This window comes from Sylvia atricapilla, chromosome 8 (assembly GCF_009819655.1).
Source record: "Sylvia atricapilla isolate bSylAtr1 chromosome 8, bSylAtr1.pri, whole genome shotgun sequence".
In the NCBI taxonomy this organism is placed as follows: Eukaryota; Metazoa; Chordata; class Aves; order Passeriformes; family Sylviidae; genus Sylvia; species Sylvia atricapilla.
This window is the reverse complement of record NC_089147.1, coordinates 31134526-31159550: the sequence shown is the minus strand read 5'-3', so window position 1 is coordinate 31159550 and position 25025 is coordinate 31134526. Positions and strand designations below refer to the sequence as shown.

The window sequence follows — 25025 nt, the reverse complement described above, 5'->3', positions numbered from 1 at the left end:
CCTCTTTTCCTGGATGGATTTGAGAGTTCTTTTCGTTTCCCCTCACAGAGTACAAAAGCAAAATGCCCGCCTGCCCCGTGGCCATCCCCGCCGCCTTCCACCGCTCCAGCCCCGTCCCTCTTTCTCTCCCCTTCACTCTGCACCACTTTCTCCCTCCTCCTCTCCCCGCCAGCCCGCAGCAAAGACATTTCACCCACTGGCCCCACCCGCCTCCTCTCACTCGGCCCCGTTTTGCCCACTCGGAACTCCTGGAGCCGCTCAGAGCCCACGGCACTCGGGGCATGTTTTGGGGCTGCTGAGTCACAGGTGGTGAGTGGAGCCTGGCAGGGGAGGGACTGTGTCACACCTGTGGTTTTGATAGTGTATAGGGTTAAAATTAAAATGATTTCTGCAGCTGCAAAGCTGGGGAATAGAACCTCTGTTTCACTGCAACCAGGATGTTGCTTTCATGCTGTTGTTTTAACCAAATCAAGTATAACTTTGCCTGGGTAATCAGGGGGAGGGAGGATTAGGATGATTTGTACTTAGGCCTATGTATCTAAGAAATAAAGTTACTCTCTACTAGGTTGGGTGAAACTGTACCTAATCATCATATGATAGATGATATAATTGTAATGATTGTTGGTAGTTGAATGTGATTATTACCTTAAACCAGAATCGCGAGAATGATAAGGGAAGATATTTACCAAAATTCATGCTTGGGTGTATACAACAGAACAATAGGAGGGCTTAATGATTAACATAGAGTTGTATAACAAAAGGGTATAAGACTGTACATATTTTGAGCCCTTGTTGGAGTTGGATTTGGGTCTGTACACTGACTCCCAGAGCTCTTCAATAAAGCACCACATATAATCATTCTGGGATTACGTGTTTCCTAGGCTAACAGCACTACTCTCAGAAGTGCCTGGTTCCAGAAGTGTTGTAGGGCAGAATTAAGAGACAGATACTGAACATCCTACTGGAGTCAGGCCAGCGTCCCCGTGTTAGAATTTTGGGGGGCCTTAATCTTCGTCCTTGACGGTGGTTGTGAGCAGATGAGGGATCTTCGGGCTGTCTCTTACACATGCTCACCGGTCAGCTTAGATACAGAAAGGGTACAAAGATCTGCCTCAGTACTTTGTCTGTAAGTTGCTAATATTTCTGCAGGCATTCTTTTCCATTTGAGTTTCCACAACATATACTATGGGTCTGTGAGAATCATGCTAGCAAGTTTTTTACAGTCATTCGGTGTGAGAGTGTGCCCTTCTAGGGTGCTTTTCAGCAGTTGTTTAAAATACGGTGAGGAAATACCACTGTCTCTTACAGCCCTTCTTAGTTCTTTAATTTCATGAGGTGGATAGGAGCGCACGTTCTGGGACCTCGGGGCTGGTGGGACCACTCTTTGCTGGGTTAGGAACTGGAAATCTCAGGGCAGGGTGGACACGGGGGAACCTGGCACAAGGAACTCACCAGCTCCTCTGACCCACCGGAGCCCGCAGCGAGCCCCGAGCTGGGCACAACTAAGAGGGGAGGGGAGGAAAAGGGAGAGGGAGAGTCTCTCCTGTCCCGAAATAACCGCGCTAAGAAAAAAGGTCCCCACGCTGGTGAAGCCGCTGAAGAACCGCAGCCCCCGGGAAGCGGCTCCTGGGGCTCTCATGGGGCCCAGGCGGCTGCTGCAGGGGCAGGGGCAGGGCACGACACATCGCAACGCTGGCGGTGGCGGCGGCCGGCGGGGCTCGGAGTCTGTCGGCCTTTGTTATGCAAATGAATCCCAATTGTCAGTGATATCCCAGCCGACTGGGACAAAGTGAATTTCAGGAAGGATAGAACAGTGTGGGAAGGATGCGTTTTTAGGATCTGGAATACTTCCCATTCTCTTGCTTGGATTTGTTTGATAAGAAACTGAATTAATTTCCCCAATGCAGACCTGTTGTGCCCAAGATGGGTGAGAGATCTCTCACTGCCTTTACTGAGACCCTCTAGCCTTTCCTGATGTGTTCTGTTCCCTGCCCAGGGCCAGGAGCAGAGGGACAGAGCGGTTTTGCCGGCACCGGGCACCTGGGCAGGCCCAGCCCAGCCCAAGAATCCCGGCCAGAATTCCCTCCAGCATTTCCCGGCCCCACGGCGGGTCCGGCTCCGCGGGCAGGCGGCTCCAGGAGTTCCGAGTGGGCAAAACGGGGCCGAGTGAGAGGAGGCGGGTGGGGCCAGTGGGTGAAATGTCTTTGCTGCGGAGAGGAGGAGGGAGAAAGTGGTGCAGAGTGAAGGGGAGGGAAAGAGGGACGGGGCTGGAGCGGTGGAAGGCGGCGGGGATGGCCACGGGGCAGGCGGGCATTTTGCTTTCCGGCTGTGTGGGAGGGGAAAGGAAGAACTATCAAATCCATCCAGGAAAACGGGAGAAACTGCAGGTGGTGGAAATCGCCGATAGCAGGGATTCATTTGATCCGCTGAACGGCACAGGCCCGGCGGGGAAGCAGGGCCGCGGTGGCTCCAGCCCCGAACAACCCGCGCTGAGGGAAAGGCATCCACCCGCTGGAGCGGCCGCTGAGGAGCCTGCGCCAAGCCCCGCCCCTCGCGGCGCTCCGGCACCTGATTGGTGAAATGTGGAAAAGGCCGCCCCGCCCCCGTCGGTTTGAACTGCGGCGGGAGGGGCCGGGGCCGTAATGGCGGCGCCGAGCGGCCCGTGTGAGACTGGAGCGGCGGCACGGCCGTGTAGGGGCGCCGGGCTCGGAGGCGGCTCCAGCACAGGTGGGACCCGCGGCCGGCTGTGCCCCAGCTCGGGGCTCGCTGCGGGGGGAGGGGCAGGGGGCGGTTCTGGCGAGTTCCTTGTGCCGGGTTCCCCCATGTCCCCCCTGCGCTGAGATGGGGAGGGAGCGGCTGCCCGCGGGCTCCTCCTTGGCCGGAGCCCTGGGGACGAGGCGCGGCCGCAGCAGCGGTGGCTCATCCCGGTGGCTGTCGCTGGGACAGAGGTGGCTGCTCCGTGCCCGGGACACTTGCCGGCCGTGCGGCCCCGGGCTCGGCGCCGCTGCTCGGGCGGGAGGTGTCCGTGCCCGGCTCGGGGCTGGCACGGGAGGAAGCTGAACGTGCCTCCGAGCCCAAAGCGCTGCAGGCGCCGAGTGCAGGCACAAAGCGCCGCATCCCGCCCGCTGCGGGGCCGAGGCTTCTCGGCGCTGCCTTCTGTGCCAGGAGCCGCTCGGAGTTGGCAGGCAGGGAGCCAACGCGGCTGTGCCCGCTGTGTTAGAATTGAGTCCCAGCCTTTGCTTTCCTCCTCCCTTCTCCCCACTTTTTACTTTTCTTTTCCAATTTGTAGAAGCCTCAGTTGCCTTCTGATTTCCTTCCTCTCTCACCTTCTCATTCCTTTTTCCCAGACCTTCTTCTTTCCTTATAAAGCCTTTGATAAGCTGTTCCTCAGTTAAGGGTTTTTTGTATCCTCGTTTTCTACTTTGTGTGTGCTGTGGGTGAAGGTCTGGCTTTGAGGAGCACACCCTGCTCTCTTTGCTCAAGGAACCAGCCTTGCAGTTATCCCAATCTCCTGCTGCTGAGGCCTTCCTTAGGCTCTTGCTGAAGTTAAGAATATCCAGGATGCTTTTTCTTTCTCGAGATTAGAATGGTTTCTACAAGTCCTTGAGATGCGACCACGATGGTTAAAAAACCCACTGTGCAAATGAAGGTTTCCCCTTTCTTTTCCCCACTCCATGCTCCATCCTCTCCCTTACTTTGTCGTCTCAACAACTGCTAAGGAACCTTTCTAATCTTGTGCATTGGCAAAGGCACTGCTCTTTAATTCAGGTTTTAAAGTCAGGTTCTGCCCATGCTATTGATAAAATTTTGGATGAAGTTGTTGGTGCTTAACTGTTGTGGTGTGTTTTTGTTCTACTCCTTTGCTTGGCAATGTTCTTTGTAGCCCCTTTTCTTATTGTGTTATAGTTTAACACCCCTAGTGGTTTATTCCATCTCGCCTATGGTTTGACCCTCGTTCTCCTCTCCTACACCTCCCTGTCAATCTACCCTTATACTTACCCTTTACACCCACCCTCCAAGTGTCAATCCTTCCCTGACCCTCCCCAAGAGTCCAGAAACTTCCACCCTATTCGATGTTTCATTTGATAAGTTAAAATTGTATCATCCCCCAGTTCCCCCGGTTGGCTTGAACCTTTGTCACCCCGCCTTGAACCCCAGCCCGATTGCTTTGGTGTTGGCTCCTGAGCCCAAAACTCCTCCCTTGCCCCTTCCCCTTCAAACCTACTGCCCGGACGCTGTTCGGGGTCGTGGCCCCTGCTCTAGGTTTGTTTTGGGGCGCTCTCAGGTAAGGATCCTCAGAGCTGCAGGCGAGGCCCGCTCCGCTCCTGTAAGGCGCCGATCCTCGGGCGACTGCTCGGGCCCCCGGGGGCTCCGGGGCCGTGTCCCACCCCCGCCGGGAGCTCCCACCATCGGAGCTGCCCCGGCACGCTGCTGAGCCTCCGGGAGAGCGGGCGGGACTGCCACAGCTGAGCAGTTCTGGGCTGCTTCCCGACCTTTCTGCAAGGGCCAAAGGAGAACACGGGCAGGGCTGGAGGAGCCTTGTGCCCTGGGTGTTTAGAGAGGGGCTGGGTTAAACCAGGTTCCTTTCAAAGCCATTTGGAGTCGGTGCAATTAAGGCACTGGAATTACTTTGGGAAATGGTCCGTTTAGGATGGATCCACACTGACAGAAGCTGTTTATCTGATGGTCAGTACACGCTCTGAGCAGTGCAGGGCCATCCCCTCAAGAAATGCATGAGCCAAACCCAGCAAGGAGAGGAGAAAACACGAGTTGAGCTTCGAGAGCTGCACAGATGAAATGCCACAGATGTGCCTGGAGCACGGCCCTCCCCAGCAGCTTTTCTTACAGTTCAGTTTTCAGAAAGCTCAAAGCTGGTGCTCAGTACTTTGGGATGTGGCTCCTAACTGGGAAGGGGATGAGCTCCCTTCGTGGAACTGAGGCAGTGGAGTGCCACAAGCCTGCGGCCAGATTGCTTCTCTTTCAGATTAAATCCACTGTTCTTATATACATATATATATATTTTAATTTTTTAATGTATTTTTAGAGATGCTACATGTGAAAAAAGAGCGGAAATAGGCTGGAGCCCCACTGGCACAGGAATTGATATTTTGCTCTTTTCGTTTTGAAAATATATGTAGATAACATGAATTTCTCAACTCTGTGGTTTGAGAGGAACAGTCTTTTTTCCTTTTCTTGGGAAGACACATACAAGTCCTAAGACCCTGGGCCAATGCTCGCTGCATTTGTTTTGTGTTTTTACAATTAAACAAGGAGCTGGTAAGATTGACTACAAAGATACAGAATGAGCGATCCGATCTTACCTCCTTTTTAGGTTATTCTATTATATGAAAATTTGTCATTTTGATCTTATTCTTTGTGTCCGGGTTATGTTCCCGCTGTGCTAACTTTATTCCTAGGGGCCTTTTGGGGGGTATATTCATTGATGATTTCTGACCTCCTGTCCTCTGAGGGCTTTTTCTTAGCTTGCTTTATGTCCCATTCTAACCAATTTATCCCACCACTTCTCCCAAAGCACCTTTGCTTCTTTTTCTTTAACTTCCATGCAGATCTAACGATACACTCCTGGCACGTTTTCTCCCAACCGCCTCAGCTGTAATCCAAATTCTGGGAACTAAATACCGTCTACTATGTGCTCCTTCAATTATTTCTGCTTGTCGTGACTCAGCCTCTGTTTCCCTTCAGGCTTTTTCTAGCCTTGGGCTATTTACTTCCTCGTGTCCTACAGAAATCAGGAAATTCAATGCCCGATATCTGTCTCTCAGTTCTGCCCTACAACACTCCTGGCACCAGCACTTCTGAGAGTAGCGCTGCAATAACCCTTTTTATGACAGTCCTTATACTCACACAGTACCCAAGGCTCACAGCCGGGTCCACAACTGAAGCACAAAATCCCATTCCTACAAACAACACAAAATCTTTCTGATCAAAGGACAAACGCTTCGCCTTTCCCCAGCTGCTGCGGCTGCCCCGAGAACGGAACCGCGGATCCGGGCTCGGCGCTCACTTGGTGCTGATGGTGTGTGTGATCCACCCGGCAGTGACACTTGCCAGCCACACTGGGCAAGGGACACGCACACAAACCCTGCACACGTCTGCACCATAATAAATACTCTTCTTGTGGAATCGGGTACTAATATTCCTTTGCAGATGCCTATTCATTGCACAGTGACCTACTTACCCAAAAGTAGTCTAAAATGAAATTCCTCAAACCCAAATGTTTCTTTTGCTATCCCCTGCACTTATAAAACAACTCTGGTTATGAACCAGCACTTGAGACGAACCTCCAAGCCTTACTACAGAGAGTCCATTTTCCCCTGTTATCAAGTAGGCTTACTTCATCTCTTCAGATCTCTCTGGGAGTGTTTTCTACTCAGCAGCAAAACACCCCAGATCCACCTAACCATTCTGTCCCTCAAGGGTATATTGGGGTTTCAGGTTCTCAGCATCTCGCCTTTTGCAGACTCTGCACCAACTTTTAACTTCCCCAACCCTCAATATAGCCAAGATTCCTACAGCCAGTCAGACATGGGTCGAGCGCAGCACTACCTCGGAATCAGGATTCCAGTGGTCAAAATTACAGGCAATTCTTCTCCTCTTTGTTTTCTGAATTCCCTTTTTAATCCCAAGGTAGCTAATCCTTCCCCATTCCAGGCTGTTTCTCAGTCTACAGCATTCCCATCCTCTCTTCCCTGGCTGGGCCCAGGCGGGCAGAGGGAAACACGGTCAGAAGGACTGCACACGTCGCTGCGCAGATCAGGGACTGTCGTGTCTGCATCTCTCTCACACACGCACACAAAAACACACAAATGGATTTTTACAACACCCTTTTAGCAATATACTCACCTGTCTAGGTTCTTCGTGCACAAATTAGAAGTTGCTATGGTTTCTTTGGGAGTTTTACTTCCTTTTCCCTTTTTATCCAGGGCTGGGGTGGTCCTGGCTATTGGTCAATGAACACACTCCAGTACATTAAGAGGGTGTTATCTATATACTGTTACTTTACTAAGGTACATACATGTTCATAAGTTTCACGTATTATTCAAACATTCTTGTGTACTGTTTGATGTTCTGGCAATTCTTCTGTTTTCTTTTTTCATACTCTGGCTTACATCCCGTAGGTCAAGTTAATGTATTTTACTCTTTCTTATGTTCCCATCTTCTTGTTTTATGTCCTCTGATAAGGATTTAGTATGTCCTCTTTAAATTTAACAGCATATGTTTAACATAACAATAGTAGTTATGAAATGCTTAAGCAGCTGGGAAATAACAAGAAGAATCTTGAAGAGAAGAGACATGTGTCCTCTGCATAAATAGAAAACAATGTTAAAGCATAAAAGAATTCAGCTATAAATATAGAAAAAATAAAAAATTGACATTTCATATACACAGTTCTGTAGAGATTTTTGTTACATGGAAGTATTTTAACATTTTTATATTTTGCTAAGGCTTATATTACGTTTATCACACTCTTATTTCTATGAGCAATAAAATGTATACATCAACGTAATATATTCGTCACACTACTATTTCCATGGACTATAAAGTGCGTACTTAAAATAAAAAATTAGGTCATATTAGTAAGCTGTTGTAGTGTACCCCTGACTCCTCTCCCTTTTCCCTCACAGCTGGTCTTGCCCATAATGTTCCCGCCACCCCTTCTGTCCATCGACTTGACCCTGCCCTTTGTTCCTGACCCTTCTGTGCCAATCCTCAGTTGTGCCAACCCCCTGCCTATCCATCAAAGATCACCCCTTCCCCTTTACCTAGAATGTTCTGTGTTCCACGACACCTGGTTGGTGCCTAAGCTTTGGATCCTCCCCTTTACAGATCCCACTGGTTGTTGTTATTTGTACCTCCCCTTGGTGTCCCCACCTACTGGATACCCACTGGTTGTCACCTTGTTCCACCTACTGTCCCAGCCCGTTTAAAAGGTGCTGCACAGCAGCACCTGTTGCTCTTCTCTCCCTGAGCTCCCTTCAGCAATAAACCTGCTGGAGCCTCATAGAAAGAGCCTCCCTCGCACTCCTTTGCTCAGGTCTTTGTCGGCGTCTCCTTGTCCGGCTTGGGGTTGGATGCCCCAGTGGTTCAGCGTTAGCACTGTGAGTGCCCGCTGATCCCCACGCTCGCCGCTCTGCTCCTGGAGCCAGCCGGAGCCTTGGAAAACCCAAAGGAGCAAACCGAGAGTAAGCAGCTAAAAGGGGTTATAAATTACGCTATACATACAGTCAATAAGAACATATAAATACATAAATGCAAACCCCAATATTATGTGGGGTTTTTCAACATAAAACAGCATGTTTAACAAGTGAACATGACCATGAACAGGCAGCATTAACAACAAGGAGAACACAAACCCGCTCTCGGCCGCGGGCACTTTCCCCTTGGGTGCAGTTCCGGGCACCGCCAGCAGGGGCGCTGGTGGCTCCCGGCGGGCGGGGTGGGTGCGATGATTCCTCCACGGCTGCAGGGGGCGCTGTGGGCGGGCTCAGGGAGCACACGGTGATGGCGGCCGGCCCCAGACGGGCAGGCTTGGAAGAGACTTTGCTTCAACAACGCCGGGGGCAGCTGATCCCAATGCCCCGGCAGCGCCCTCGGAAACAGCAAGCTGGGCCAGCAAGATGTCTGGCCAGGCAGGGCTTTGGGGCTGCAGTGCTGCCAAAGCTCGGAGCAGTGCCAAAGGAGCGACGGGGATGGGGCAGAGGAGACCCTGTTCCAGCAGGGCAGGGAGAGGGGAGATCAGGATCCCGGCCACCAGAACAGAAGGCACAGGTCCCTCTTCTAGTGAGTGAGGTAGTTGTTAATAAGGTCCCAGGTCAGTGGCTGCTCTCACAAGCACAGGCTGAACCCACGGCAGAAGCAGCAGCTCTGGGCTGGGTTATGGCGGTGGCAGCGAACTCCCTTCCCCAGGCAGCAGCTCCGACCGTCCTCCTCCAAAGCCCAGAGACAGACAGAGAGAGCTGAGAGACCATTCTGCACAGTCAGGTGTCTGATGCCAAAACAGGGATTCCTCCTTCTTGCCCCAATCATTTTCAGCTTTCTGATGTTTACGTTCTTCTACTGAATGTTCTCACCAATTAAAGGTAAACAGAGAGTGATGTTTTCAAAACTCTGCATTCCTCTCTGAGAAAGGGAAATTGATATTCATTTAGTTTGACCAGTGGGGTCAAAGAGGTGTCAATCTGACTGCCCAATCCCTGATCAAACTCCAAAAACTATGTAAGTCAAAGTCCCCAAACTAAATTTCCTTCTTTTTGCTCTCACAACCTAAACGTCTGAGTGTGGTTCTTTTGTGTCTGCCTAGCAACACCTCCTGAACACGTCACCTGTTATTCTTCCTCTTCCAAGGACAGTCCAAAAGTCTCACCTTCAGGCCAGTTTGTGACAATGTCTAAGAGGCCAGGACAATTGGGATTTCCCATTTGAGCTCATTTTGTGATGAGGGCAATCCACTCAATCCAGGGAGCATCGGTGGGAGGATGGATTGCAGAGACTTTTCCTCTGAACACCCAGCCCGGAGTTGGCAGTGGGGAGGAACAGGCACTGAGGGGACCCTGAGAGTAAGTGCCAGGCACAGGGGGCAGCTGAGGAAGGACAGCCCTGTGCCATGGGAAGAGGTGAAGCTGGGACTGCCCAGCGTGGAGAAGGTCCTTTCTCCAGCCCCTGTCACAGGGGAGCTCGGGCCTTGCTGCACACATACAGCCGCTCATTTGAGCAGCTCTGACTCACGAATTTATGGTCATTCAGATACACACACTCGGAATCGCCAAGGACAGGAACCCTGGAAGGAGGAGCAGAGGCAGCGCTGGGTGCCAGGGGAACACCTTGTGCCCCTGTCCCCCCATGCCCTGCCCGGCTCCCCAGCACTCACCAGGAGCTGAAGTTGCTGCCGTCCCCCCAGTGCAGGTGCTGGCCCCGCCTGCGCAGCCCGAGCCAGAATTCGCCGTTCCCGCGGAGGCGGAAGAGCAAATCCTGCCCAGGAGAGAGGAGTGGGAGCTGCCCCGGCCCCTCGGGGAGACACGTGCCCGGGGCTCCTTCCCTGCAAGGCCCCGGGACAGGGCTGCACCCCCAGCCCTGCCAGCCCCCAGCCCGGCCCAGGAGCACCCCCAGGCTCCCCTCAGCCACCCCACAGCGCCCGCAGCCCCTCACTCACCGTGGCCTCCTCATCCTTGACAATGGCCAGGGAGGCCCCGAGCTCGGAGCACCGTTCCTCACCCTCATCCCAGGTGCCAAAATCCCTGGACAGGTAGTAGCAGATCCCGTTGTAGCCAACCCAGCCAGAGGGACAGCCCAGAACACACTGGGGAGTGGCAGGTGTCACTGGAAGCTGTGGTGCTGGAGGGGGAAGAGGAGAAGCTCTGAGGATTCCCCTGTGCAGGGAGCACGGAGCCCGCTCTGCCCCGAGGGGCTGGGCCCAGGTGCTGCCCCTCCCTTACCTGACTGCACAGCCAAGGCCACCACCAAAGCCAGCACCAGGGACACGAGCACAGTCAGCACCAAGGTGACCACGGCATGGGCCCTGAACCACCTGCCTGCAGCAGGAAAGAGCTGCTGGCTGCCAGAACCAGGGCCGGCCCTCCAATCTGCTCTCCCAGTGCCCAGGGAGCACAGGAGGGAGCCCTCAGCCAGTGTGGCCCTCACTCAGCTGGCAGCCAGGGAGCCAAGAGCCTGGGACACAGGCAGGGACACAGGGCTGGGACAGCTAGGGACACGGGGCTGGGGACAGGCTGCAGCAGGAGAACTGCACAGCCTTGGGGGCAGCTGGGGCTGTTGGTTCCAGCCACTGATGGGGCCGAGCAGAGCACGAGGCCTCTTCCAGACATCGGGAAACAGCCACACAGCTGATGGGCCTGTCCTTGGGAGGTGACACCATAGCCTCCCCAGAGGCCACAGGGCTGACCCTGCACTCACACGGTAATCTTCTGAGTATATTCCCTGTTGCTGATTCGTCCTCCTGGGGCTGATTTAAAGGCTCTTGAACACGACAGATTTCACTCTCCTCCAGCTCAGTGCCGGCATCTCTCTGACTGGAATAAACAGCACCTTGCTCCTGAGACATCAGGAGTGCCGGAAAAGCCTTTCGGAGATCGGCCTCGGGAACAGCTTCACCCCCGCGCTGATGGCACACTGAAAGGGACACGGGGAGAGGTCACTGCTGGTACCGGCCCTGCGGGACACCGAGGCTCGGCAATGGTTCCCCTAGGTCACTCACCCCAGAGGCAAGGAAAGCCCTGGAAAGGGTCCAGACAGCTATGTCCACAAGGCAGGCCAGCAGGTGTGACCCTGACCTGCCATTCAGGTTCATCATCCTAGGACAACTGCCACACCTCCACGGGGTGATATTTCAATGGGACGGGAAAATTGCCACCATTCCCAAAAAGGACAGAGGCTGAGAAGATCCTCTTCTAATTGTAGAGTGGGTCTTTCTCAGCCACCAGAGGTCCAAAAGCATGACACTGCCACAGGAGCTGATGGCAGATCTAATCTGGAAGGCCAGAGTCCGGATTAGAGAACTGGCCGGTTGCGACTTCGAGTGTATTCACGTGCCAATTAGGTTAAGATCGGGCCAAATTACTAAGGCAATGCTGGAACACCTTCTTCAGGAGAATGAAGCGTTGCAGTTTGCACTGGACAACTACTCGGGACAAATTTCTATCCATTGGCCTGCCCATAAAATCTTTAATCAGGATGCTCAATTCAAATTGGCTTTAGAGAGTGTTCAGAACAAAACGCCTCTCGATGCCTTGACCATTTTTACAGATGCGCCCGGAAAGTCCCACAAGTCAGTGATGACTTGGAAGGACCCTAAAACTCAGCAGTGGGAGTCAGATGTTGCTGAAGTTGAGGGATCACCTCAAGTTGCTGAGTTGGCCACAGTCGTCAGGGCCTTTGAGAAGTTCTCTGAGCCGTTCAACTTAGCAACTGATTCGGCTTATGTCGCTGGAGCATTGTCCAGAGCAGAGAGGTCCATTCTGCAGGAGGTGCCCAACATTGTGTTGAGTTGCTCTTGAAATTGGTTAAGCTGATCTCCCACCGAGAGCACCCATTTTACATGATGCACACCAGGTCGCACACGGATCTGCCGGGGTTCATTGCGGAGGGAAACAGGAGAGCAGATGCTCTCGCTGCTCCTGCTGAAATGGCCCCGCTGCCGAATATTTTCAGGCAAGCTAAGATCAGCCACCAGCTCTTCCATCAGAACGCGCCAGGTCTGGTTCGACGTTTCTGCCTCACTCAAGATCAGGCCAAGGCGATTGTGGCCGCATGTCCCAACTGTCAGAAGCACGCCCTCCCCACCATGAGTGCGGGAGTGAACCCCCGGGGACTCAACAGCTGCGAGGTGTGGCAGACAGACATCCCCCAGTCACACACTTCCCCCAGTTCGGGAAATTGAAGTATGTGCACGTCTCAGTGGACACCTTCTCAGGCACTGTCTACGCCTCTGCCCACACAGGGGAGAAGTCTGCGGATGCTATCAAGCATCTAATCCAGGCTTTCTCCTGCGTGGGCATCCCAAAGTCGCTGAAGACCGATAATGGCCCTGCGTATAAGTCCAGGGAATTCTGCAGTTTCCTGCAACAATGGGGTGTGGAACACAAAACAGGCATCCCCAGGGAATTCTGCAGCTTCCTGCAACAATGGGGTGTGGAACACAAAACAGGCATCCCCCACTCCCCGACTGGCCAGGCGATTGTGGAAAGGACTCATTTAAATCTGAAAAGAGTCCTGTGTCAACAGCAGCAGGTTATTAAGATTGAACCTCCCTCGGTGCGACTTGCCCGGGCCTTGTTCACCCTAAATTTTTTGAACTGTTCCAGTCCCTAAACCTGCCCATCATTAAACATTTTGGAGGGAGCAGACAACTGGCTCTCCGAGAAAGGCCGAAAGTCCTTGTCAAAGATCCAGAGACCTTGGGAATGGAGGGACCTCATGATTTAGTTACCTGGGGGCGCGGGTACGCCTGCGTTTCCACGCCCGCCGGCTTGCAGTGGGTCCCCTCCAAGTGGGTGAGGCCCTACGTCCCCAAGGCCGCTGGAAAGCAGGTGTCTCAGGTGTCGGTGGCTTCCTGGAGAAGGAAGAAAAAGGAGATCTGTCTGGAGTAAGGGTTCCCTTTCCCTGTCTAACCCCAGGTGTGGCTCCTTTTAATTGTGTTTCATCTTAAGTTCTCCTTAGGCTGGCAAGAACGGGACCAGCCCAGATGAGGACCCCCAGAGCAGCCTACATCCTGCAAGCTGCGGTAGTCACCAGTCTCCTGCAGCTGACCCAATCATGGATTGTTCCTCAGCCAAAAGCAAATGTGTGGAAGACCCTCACAAAAGCTGTTGGACAAGATCACATCTGCTTGTCCTCGGCCGCCGCCCAAGATCTGATGTCGTCCTGCCTCATGGGGGTCCCTTTCCAGGAGGAAGAGCTTCCCCCCGATCTCCTCCAATGGAGAAACAAATATAATAGTAAGGCCCCCGGTCGTGTTGCCCGTGCCCCTATTGTCATGTCCTCTTCGGTTTATGCCTCCCATCACCGTTCCCAACAAAAACCCATTGAAACCGGTTGCCGCCCCCAACAAAATTTCATCGAAACTGGACTCGACCAGAGAATTACCCTCCCAGTAACCAACCCCCTGGTCCTTTGGTGTGATTGGGTGTCAGGCCTAAATCCAGCCCCCGAGGGGCTACAGGAGCTGGCCCTCCTGGGCTCTGCCAAAGCCTTCTTTTATGTTCAATTTGTCTCTGCCCCGCCCAAAGGCCAGGAAAAGTCATTTACCCATGTGTTTCAGTTTAAGAGTGTGTACACTGCCGGAACGTGGTGCGATCGAATCGCCCACATAAAGATGGCATCCACTCTTGAGGATAAACCCCTCTCCCTACCCAAAGGTGCTTTCCTTATCTGTGGCGACCGGGCATGGCCAGGCATCCCCCCTCGCCTGATCGGTGGTCCTTGCACAATTGGCAAGTTGGGACTGTTTACCCCCAGTAAGACTCAAATTATGGATTTGGTTTACAGAAATTCCTCAAGGCCTGCAACAGTCCAAAAGAGAGATCTGGCAAATCTCGACCCGGACTGTGATTCGGACATAATCCACTGGTCCAGGGCCAAAGCTACGGCTGTGACAGTTTTTCTGCCCTGGGTCTCTGTGGCCAAAACAATGGGAGAATTAGGCCGATTAGAGTGCTGGGTGGCTAAACAAGCCTATTTGACCTCCACTGCCCTATCGGACCTCCTATCAGACGAGGAGGTAACGCGGCAGGTGACTCTACAAAATAGGGTGGCAATAGACTATTTACTACTCCTCCACCAACACTCCTGTGAGGAGGAGTTCGAGGGCCTTTGTTGTTTCAACCTATCGCCCAAAGCTGAGAACATCCACAAATCCATCTCGGAGATCAAGAATATGGTCAGCGCCATTAAGAAAGAGACAGGAGACTGGTTCGACCAGATCCTTGGGAACTGGGGTCTTTCCAGCTGGACTGGTTCAACCATAAAGACTGGACTTTTGATTTTGTTTATAATAATTATCATTTCGATTGCTTTCAGACTGATTAAAAGACTCATTTATAAACTGCTTTCCGTCTCCACCACACCCCCTAACACCAATCATGATACAATCCCCTCGGCACCAGAGGAAGTAGAAATGGAGGCGCCTGAAGAGCTGGAGAACGAAGAAAACCGCATCCCTGAGGAGGAGGGGCAGTGGCCAGTCCCCTTTGAAGACTGGCCCACCAACCAGCAGTGGTTTGGGGACTTGTACCCTAACTCAGGGTATTTGGCCCCCCAGCCGCAATTCTCCTCATTTTAATAATAAAATAAGGGGGAGATGTGGTGGTGTGTTTACTCATGTTTCTGTTTATGATTTGTTTAATGAGATTTTTCTATAATGGTTCATTCTGTACCCCCCCCCCATGTTCCTCCCTATATGGTTTTCCCCATGTTCAGTTTTATGTCAATCATTTGTTATATAACCTCCTAATCCTGTCTGTCACTCTGGGGCCTCTCCCTGTGTCCAGAAAGTTCCAGGAAGGCGTCGAGTGATTGGGCAGGATCCAGGCTTCCCCCTCCCATTGTGTTCTGTATGGTTGTAACATGTGTATATTATGTTAAGAGCCACACCCTTGCTGTACCCCATTGGTCCCTGGTTGAACCCTCCCCTGTGGTACACCCCCTGTTAAATGTTGCTGCACAGAGGGGCTCTTGGTCTCTCTGAGGCTGGTGTCCTGAGGTGAGGACTCCACGTCTGGAGCCTTCAATAAACTCCTTTGGATACACCCCCTCAAGAGTCCCTCCTTTCTTCTCTCCTGCCATAGCCACGCTGCACTCCTGTCAAGCCAAGACCCACTGTGTTGCTGTGGTGCCAGGGCTGGCCGGATTGGCGACACAGGCACCGCCGCAGATGGAGAAAATCCTCTTGCATTCCTGAATGATTCTATGCAGATGAAGACTACTGACCAAAGCTTCTGGGGACCTGCCTTTTTCAGTATTTTATCCTGATGAAAACATCCACAAACTCCAGCAGAGGGGTTTATTGAACAACTTCTGCCAGACGGAATGGAGCCACTAGCAGACGGGTCTACAAAATAAAATGGTTGCAAGGAGTTGAAACTGAACAAAGAAATTCACAGTCAAAAGGAATGTTTGAATCATATGTGTGATTTTATGAATATGCGATAGGCTGATATTTTTAAGGAGCGAGCCTTTTCCAGAGAAAGTGTGCTATTGCCTAAATGCAAGGTCACCCAGCTGTAGAATCTTTTGCTTTATTTCTGTATCCTAATTGTCTGGTTTTTTATTCAAGTTACAAATTTTTCTAATGAAGAGAACCTCGTTTTCTACATCCAAATTCCCTGCCCCTGCGCCTTGGAGCCCGGGGACACCGAGCACAGCCGCTTTGGCTCCCTGCCTGCCAACTCCGAGCGGCTCCTGGCACAGAAGGCAGCGCCGAGAAGCCTCGGCCCCGCAGCGGGCGGGATGCGGCGCTTTGTGCCTGCACTCGGCGCCTGCAGCGCTTTGGGCTCGGAGGCACGTTCAGCTTCCTCCCGTGCCAGCCCCGAGCCGGGCACGGACACCTCCCGCCCGAGCAGCGGCGCCGAGCCCGGGGCCGCACGGCCGGCAAGTGTCCCGGGCAAGGAGCAGCCACCTCTGTCCCAGCGACAGCCACCGGGATGAGCCACCGCTGCTGGCATAAATGTTTAGAGTTAGGTATTTTTTAATTTTAAGGGGTATATGTATGTATTTTATAAGTTCCATTTCCATTCGCAACTTTTTACGGATTGTCATTGCAACTCTGTACACTTGTCACTGCAAGTTCTAATATTTAGACAATTGTTGGAGTCCAGGACATCCCCTTGGATGGCCTGGGACCTAAGGAAAGGAATTTGAGCCCTGGACAGGGGGGTGTGGAGACGGTCGAGGGGGCTCGGAGACCTTGGCACAGAGCCCAGGAAGACACCGGGTTTGATTTTGGTCCATGGGAAAAGCTTTCAACATTGCAGAAGTAATTACAAACTTCCAGGATGTGAAAATTGTAGTTTAGCACAGTAGATGATGTAGAATTCAATAGTTTTAGAATTTTTAGAATAGAAGTAAATGGGGACAAGATGGTGGAATTTGGGTGGTACCTTATGTACTTCTCCTTCTTCCTCGTCCTCCATTTTTTGGGGTGGTGATGGCACAAAGTAATTAGAGTGGATTGGACCGAAGTAGAATGTCACTTTTAGTGTGGGCACTGGGCATTGGCACAAAATAGTAAATAACTAGTACGTAATTATCTGTATAAATGTTAGGGGACATCCCATCTGTGGGGCAGTCGCCTCGTGTCCCAGCTGCTGTCCAGACCTCGGCTGGGAGCAGAGAAAATTTTGAGATACCAAATAATAAACAACACGAGAAACCTGAAAACAAACCTTGAGGACTCTGCTTTTTCGCACGGACACGACTCGGGGCTTTTTAGAGGGCCAAAAACTTTAAACCACCTAAAGCTCGGGTGAGGAAACCCCCCCGACATCTGGCGCCCCTGGGTGGGCACCGAGGGAGCACCTCACCGAGAATTGGCTTCACTGGGTGCTTTCCAGTGAACACACAAAGCCCTCTAAATCCAGGAAGAAATCCAGAGAAGACAGGGGAAGATCTGTGGCCACAGCAGCTGACTTCAACTTCGCCTCGGACAGACGAACTCCAAGGGCCCTGGATTCGTCACCCTGAGATCTGCTGGTCGGTGATCAGGAAACCTCCGGGATGAATCTGAGAAAATCTGCACCCTGTTCTTCAGTTTTGGTGAGACCGGTCAAATCTAGAACACATGGGGGTGGGAGTCTCCCAGGAACAACTTAAGATTCTATCCGTTTTATGGGTGGTCATGTCTGCACATCCTGCAGGCCTTCCTGAAAAGGAGCTTCAAGCTCTGCTTTTGTGGGTTCGGTGTAACTTTCCACATTGTGAAACCCACGTCCTATTTGAGCCAGCATTTTGGCAAGAGGCAAATAGGGAGTTGTAGCACAGGGCAACTAAAAAGGATAAAACAGCTGCGAAGCTATTGCACGCAGGGAGAATTATGCTAGAAGCAATTTCACGTAATAAAAAGGCAGTTCCTCCTTCTTTACAGCAGCGGAGGGCGGCGCGGGAGGAACAGAGCGATGTTTCTTCTGTTGAACAGCAGCCAGCTGCTTCTCAGCAGCAGGCAGGTCCCATATCTCCTAGTGAGAATGTGGGAGGAGGGGATAGCCAGCCGCTTTCCCAGGATGTAGCAACAGGAGGGATAGCCAGCCGCTTCCCCAGGTTATAGCAGCAGGAGAGAGCCAGCAGCTCCTCCAGGATGAGGCACATAAATCACAAGAGCTTATCTCGGAGCCTCAAATTCTGAAATCTGATTCCCCGATGCCAGTCCTGGGAAAGAAAAAAATTGTACTTCATCCCAGCGATCAGGATAGAGGCATGCTTTCTTTTGAGGCATGTCCCCTGGACATGGGACAATTGCCCCAGGGGAGGGAATGGGAATATTTAGATCGGATTCCACCTAGAAGTCCGTTTACCCCTCCCCAGACACCGCGCGAAATCGCTTCGCCATCCCTTCCTCCACCCGAGCAAGGACAGACACAACAGGGGGGAGGGGGAGTGAGCCAAACCCCAGAGCAGCAGGGAAAACAACCCCAAATCGCGCCGGCGGCGGGAGATAACACCGCGGCACAAGGACGCCAAGGCGATGCGAGTCAATTGCGCCGGGAACAATCACAGGGCGCGGACGCGGAACGTGACGGGGGGCAGCAGAAAAACACACCATGTCAGGGGGGCGCGGATCGCGGGGAAAAACAACTCGCAGGCGACCGTGGGGATTTCGCGGACCGCGAGACCGGGACAAAGGGGGAGGAAAAGCCCGTGCCGGTAGTTCGGCGTAGGGTGATGATGGAGGCTACGGGAAGCGAAATGGACAAAATTGTGTCCACATCGCAAGGTGTGGGCAGAGGGCCCGGAAGGGCGGCGCAGACGCAGGCGCAGAGCCGTGCACTGCAAACCCCAGAGGCGCTCGCGGCTCACGTTGGCGCAGGCGCAGTGGGGTGGGATGTATCCCAAGCCGCAGTCTCGCTCCGGGCGGGGTAAACCCCGATGGCGAGCGGGACGGGGCGGCCCCCGGGGCCGGGTCGAGAGGGAACGCCTCCCAGGGCGGTGCCGGGACGATGCAAGCGGGATCGGAGCAGGCGGGGGCGGTGCAAGTGTTGATGGGGTGGGGCCAGGGCGGAGAATTTCTCCAAGGGACCGCCTCCTCACAGCAGACGCCACAAACCATAACCCCGCCCACGAGCGGCGCCTCAATACCAACACGGCAGCCACTCGGTGATTCAATATCAGCTAGCTCGTTCAGACACATGGGTGCACATCCAAACATCACTGCAGTGTTCCCCAGAGATCCAGAAACGGAGAGTTTGTTACAAGCACAGCATCTTCTGTCAGAAATAATTGAAGAGATCCCGGACAAAATATCGCTCTATCGACAGGGTCCGGTTGTCGCGATGCCAGCGCCACCTAGTGGTGGAACACCCACATTGCATCATTTTTTCCCAATCACATATAAAAAACAGATTTATTCTCCAAAGCAACAATTCCAACAAGAACAAATGAAGCCGTTCTTAACTTCAGAGGATCATGCAGCAACTCAACTGCAACAACAAGCATTTGCCACAGATGACAACATGATTCATATTACTGCTTCACAAGGCATTCCTTTCAGGTCAACAACTGCATGTCCACCATCTCAAGCTTCTTCAATTTTATTATCTCAAGATTTCATGAAACAAAATTTTCCACAATTTAAAGAAACAGCTTTGGAATTCAACCCAGATTCAAACATTCAATTCCCTCAAGTGCTCCTTCCACCAAAATGCAATCAAGCTCCTCTTCAGTTAACTCCACAGACGCTTTCTTCAATTACTTTCCAGCTATCTGATGGCTCAACCTTTTGTCTTGGTAATGCTGCACAAGGATTGCGTGCTGCACAACAATCTCAGCTTTTTACCCCTCAATTAGAAGGGACAGAAATGTCAAAAAGAGAAATATCCCTCAAGGATGAAAGGATCACATCTCAAGAAGATGGGAACAAACAACTAATAAAGGCAGACTCCGGAATAGGAGGAGCAGTGTCACAATTGAAATCACAACAATTAATTCCTTTTTCTGAAAATTCACAGATGTCTGATGCACAGATATCCAGTGCAACAGATTGGACTGAGACAAAGAAAGAAGTATTAAAAGAACTTAGTTCAGCAGACAGAAGGAGTTTAATATTGCCAGTGGCATACGATACACAAGGGCAGAATGCAAGATGGGAGAGATTGGATCATGATATGGTCAAAGACTTGATAAAAGCCATCCGTGATAATGGATTGGGATCTCCGTACTTCAAGCAGCTTTTGAAGGCAACATTTAATACATATGACTTAACACCTTTTGACCTCAGATCCATTACTTCGATGATTTTTACAGATTCGCAAATCCTTATCTGGGAAGCAAAATGGAGAAAAGCTCTTGAAGACCTCAGGAGAAGATATCAAAGAGGACCAAATGCAGGTATCACTGTGGCAGAAATGGCAGGTAATCCACCAAATGATGAGCCATGTCGTCAAGCAAGAGATTTACCACGAGAAGTGTTAACAGATATAAAAGAAGCAGCAAAAAAAGTAATCCTACAAATTTCACCAGCAGGCGTTCCAGAAAGTATTTATACAGAAATAATGCAAAGCACATCAGAATCTTTCTCCTCATTCATTGATCGTCTCACACAAGCAATAGATAGGCAAGTCAATGATGAGGGAGCGAAGCCACATCTGCTTCGAAGTCTTGCATTTGCAAATGCCAACACAGAGTGCAAACGTATCATCAGTGCGATGCCAGGTCAGCCTTCCTAAGCTGAAATGTTAGAAGCATGCAGCAAAGTAGGAACACCACAGCATGTGGCATCCATTCAAGCAGACATCTCGGGAGAACGTCTAGGGAAACTCATTGAAGCCCAGACTGAAAAATTCCAAGAGGCTTTTGCAACTCTTCGGCAAAATGATTCCACAGCAGAGGTGGTGGCGAAACTTGTGAAAGCACAATGTTACAAATGCAGCAAACAGGGTCACTTCAAGAGAAACTGCCCAGAGCACACAAAGAATGTGGATTCATCAGGTGTTTGCCCGAGATGCAGAAGAGGAAAGCATCATGCAAGCCAGTGTCATTCTAAAACGGATGTGGATGGAAACCCTCTGCCTCTTCCGGGAAACTCCAAGAAGAGCGCGAATCGTCAGCGTGTGACAACACAAGTGATGGCGATGACGCAAAGTCAAATTCCACAAGTGGGACAGTCGTCAGAGAAAGTCAATCCGACGCCCTCAGCAGGACAATGTACAGGATCCCCAGTGATCCGGACCTGCTGCCACCAGGCGCACAATGCGACTTGGCAGTTTCCAAAATAGTATGTTTTTTAAATGAAAATCATGCAGTGATACCAACAGGAGTCGCTGGAACTTCATGGAAAAGTCAAGAATTTTTAATCATAGGTAAAGAAAGAAGCAGCATTTTAGGTCTCATCATTTATCCTACAATTATTTGGGCAAATTACAATGAAGAATTGACAGTTTTGGCCAAACCTCTACAACCACCGTTGACCATTCCTAAGAACACATCAATTGCCAAAGCCATTGCATTGCCATCTCACACCACAGAACAGGTCATGCCAGTGTTCCATCAACAAAATTTCCCTTCGAGTGAACATGTGGAAGTTCATGCCACATGGGTGAAACACCTAGGTCGAGATCGACCCATCATTACATGCTCATTGACTTATGGTGAGAAGACAATCATGATTGATGGAATGCTTGATACTGGCGCAGATGTCACGGTAATTTCATACCTTTTTTGGCCCAAAGAGTGGAGCCTGATTGCACCTTTGAGCTCACTCTCAGGCATTGGAGGAAATTCTGTTTGTCCACAGAGTGAAAACGCAATTCTTGTTTCAGGACCAGGAGGAAAAACAGCAGTCATTCGTCCATTCATCATACAAAAACCCATCACAGCATGGGGAAGAGACATCTTGGCACAATGGGGCCTGAGACTGGAAGTGGCTTTTTAGTGGGGGTCACTGTGGCACTCACCACTTTGAAACTGATTTTGCACAGTCTGCAACTGTGGCAGACAGATGTCACCAAATATCCATCTTTTGGCAAATTTAAAAATTTTCATGTTTCTGTTGATACATTTTCAGGTGCGGTTTTTGCATCACTGCACACAGGTGAGACGGCACAACACGCTTGTCGGCATTTTTTACAAGCGTTTGCATCTTTAGGTGTGCTGCAAGAGGTCAAAACAGATAACGGTCCAACTTATATAGGGAAAGTGCTTGGCAAATTCTTAAAGAAGTGGGGTGTTCATCATACTTTTGGTATCCCACATTCTCCAACAGGTCAAGTGATCATTGAACAAACACATCAAACACTAAAATCCCTTTTGGAGAAACAGAAAAGCGGGGAGACAGATGCAACACCACACATGCGCTTGAATAAAGCCTTGTATGTGTTGAACTTTCTAAATGGCTCTTTCGCGGACCCACCCCACCAATTATCAGACATTTCTCGGACAGTACAAAAGCGAAACTGAAGGAGAATCCTCTAGTTTTGGTCAGAAACCCAGATACAGGACAGGTCGAAGGACCACTCAAATTCGTAACTTGGGGCAAGGGTTATGCTTGTGTCTCCACAGGAGCCGGACCAAGATGGGTGGCAGCAAAGAACGTGAAGCCCTACCGAGTCCAAGTGCAAGCAGACGCGGACCCCAAGATTGGAAACAGGAATCCAGGCACACAGACGCGAGCGGATGTCAAGGCAGCGGACGTCTCCTTGTTCTACGTGCAAAAGAGACTTTGGGATTTGGGTTTTCTTTGGGACTTGGGTGGTGGTGTTTTTCAATGGTTCTCAAGGGAAAGAGGCCTTTGGTGACACACGCGTGCCTCATTCTCTCAGTGATTGCTTTGAGCAATGCGGCAGTTTGGCCCATGGCTCAGCCAAAGGAAAATGTTTGGGAAACTCTGGCCAATGCATCAGGGTTGGACACCATTTGTTTAACTCACTCAAGACCAGGAAAACCTTTTTCAACATGTTTAGTGGGATTGCCAGTCAACAAATGGCCGACTCCAGGAAACATCCCTCCAGCGATCTTAAAGGTCATTTCAAATCCAGTAGACAAATGGGATGTTTGGACAAGTTTCCTTCCGGTGGCTCCTTTTGAACCACAGGAATTGGAAATTCTTGGATCAGTCAGAATGAAGTTTTGTGTAAAGTTTAATTATCCTGGAGTGGCGGGAAATAAAACAATAGACGTCACTCCCAATCATGTAATTTATAGAAATGCATCATCTTGGTGATGATGAGCAGACCATCCAACCATGTTCCAGTGCAATTGCCAAGAGGAATCTTTTTTATCTGTGGGGACAGAGTTTGGCCTGCAGTCCCTGCAAATGTCAAAGGTGGTCCATGCAGCATTGGAAGACTCTCATCGTTAACACTAACATAACATTGTTGAGAGAGCAAAAACATAAAGAGAAAAGATCCATCCAACAATACGATCCAAAATGTGATGACACACACCTGGACAAAGGCACAAAGGATTGCAGTTGCAATTTTTTCACCGCAGGCAGCATCAGGAAAAGCCTTGACAGAACTGGACCACATGGCTTGCTGGCTGAGCAAACATGCCCGAGCCGTTTCTCTTACACTGAGTGATATGTTAATGGACATTGACACTGTAAGACGAGCAACTGTCCAAAACAGGGCAGCAATTGATTATCTTTTGCTGTCACATGGACATAGGTGTGAAGAGTTTGAAGGAATGTGTTGCATGAACTTGTCAGATCATTCCAGATCAATTCATAAAAACCTCAAGCAATTGCGAGAAAGTGTAAACAAACTTGGAGAGGTAACTGGGTCATGGCTGGATGGCATTTTCAATTTTTTTGGCCTTTCACCACTGTGGAAGGAAATTTTAAAAACAGGTTTATGCATCCTGTTGGGGTTTGTAATTCTTCTCATGGTCATACCATGTCTGTTTCAGTGCATGCAGCGGCTCATGGACAAAGCTGCCAAAGAGGTCTTTTTGGTTCAAACAGGAGGGGGAGATGTTGGAGTCCAGGACATCCCCTTGGATGGCCTGGGACCTAAGGAAAGGAATTTGAGCCCTGGACAGGGGGGTGTGGAGATGGTCGAGGGGGCTCGGAGACCTTGGCACAGAGCCCAGGAAGACACCGGGTTTGATTTTGGTCCATGGGAAAAGCTTTCAACATTGCAGAAGTAATTACAAACTTCCAGGATGTGAAAATTGTAGTTTAGCACAGTAGATGATGTAGAATTCAATAGTTTTAGAATTTTTAGAATAGAAGTAAATGGGGACAAGATGGTGGAATTTGGGTGGTACCTTATGTACTTCTTCCTCGTCCTCCATTTTTTGGGGAGTTGATGGCACAAAGTAATTAGAGTGGATTGGACCGAAGTAGAATGTCACTTCTGGTGTGGGCACTGGGCATTGGCACAAAATAGTAAATAACTAGTACGTAATTATCTGTATAAATGTTAGGGGACATCCCATCTGTGGGGCAGTCGCCTCGTGTCCCAGCTGCTGTCCAGACCTCGGCTGGGAGCAGAGAAAATTTTGAGATACCAAATAATAAACAACACGAGAAACCTGAAAACAAACCTTGAGGACTCTGCTTTTTCGCACGGACACGACTCGGGGCTTTTTAGAGGGCCAAAAACTTTAAACCACCTAAAGCTCGGGTGAGGAAACCCCCCCGACATCTGGCGCCCCTGGGTGGGTACCGAGGGAGCACCTCACCGAGAATTGGCAAGTGTCCCGGGCACGGAGCAGCCACCTCTGTCCCAGCGACAGCCACCGGGATGAGCCACCGCTGCTGCGGCCGCGCCTCGTCCCCAGGGCTCCGGCCAAGGAGGAGCCCGCGGGCAGCCGCTCCCTCCGCCATCTCAGCGCAGGGGGGACACGGGGGAACCCGGCACAAGGAACTCGCCAGAACCGCCCCCTGCCCCTCCCCGCGGCCCCTCCGCCCGCAGCGAGCCCCGAGCTGGGGCACAGCCGGCCGCGGGTCCCACCTGTGCTGGAGCCGCCGCCGCTCCGGTCCCGATCGTGGTCCCCGGACAAAACAGCCGCTGGACTGGAGCCGATGTGGGGGCGGAGCGTCTTTTGTCTGTTTTGACCAGTCAGATACAGATACGGGTTTGTTTACTACGGTTCTGCTCCGCCTTCTGCGTGGGATTGTTGTGACTCTGCTGCCCCGCGGGGCCTTTGCAGTTCAGGCAAATCAAATAAATCCCAGTTGTCGGCGGCATCCACCAACCGGTATTTCTTCCCCTCTTTTCCTGGACCGATTTCACAGTTCTTCCTTTCCCTTCCCACAGAGCTGGAAAGCAAAATGCCCGCCTGCCCCGTGGCCATCCCCGCCGCCTTCCACCGCTCCAGCCCCGTCCCTCTTTCCCTCCCCTTCA

The 25025-nt window shown here is 51.3% G+C and overlaps 1 protein-coding gene across 2 annotated transcripts in view; it reads right to left on the bottom strand.

Annotated features, from left to right (window-relative positions):
- LOC136364383 (C-type lectin domain family 2 member B-like) overlaps positions 1 to 24671 on the bottom strand; it is a 28066-nt gene extending 3395 nt beyond the window's left edge. The window contains exons 1-7 of one of the 2 annotated variants that reach the window (XM_066324294.1): positions 24633 to 24671; positions 10930 to 11145; positions 10455 to 10550; positions 10172 to 10353; positions 9890 to 9990; positions 9327 to 9799; positions 7463 to 9028 (exon numbers count right to left, since the gene is read on the bottom strand). In XM_066324294.1, the coding sequence (XP_066180391.1) occupies positions 9685 to 9799; positions 9890 to 9990; positions 10172 to 10353; positions 10455 to 10550; positions 10930 to 11077 (642 nt within the window). In that variant the 5' untranslated portion in view covers positions 11078 to 11145; positions 24633 to 24671 and the 3' untranslated portion in view covers positions 7463 to 9028; positions 9327 to 9684. Of the gene's footprint in view, positions 1 to 7462; positions 9029 to 9326; positions 9800 to 9889; positions 9991 to 10171; positions 10354 to 10454; positions 10551 to 10929; positions 11146 to 24632 lie in introns of those variants that run through there. The other variant, XM_066324292.1, reaches the window with a different exon arrangement.
- Positions 24672 to 25025: the final 354 nt, after the last annotated feature.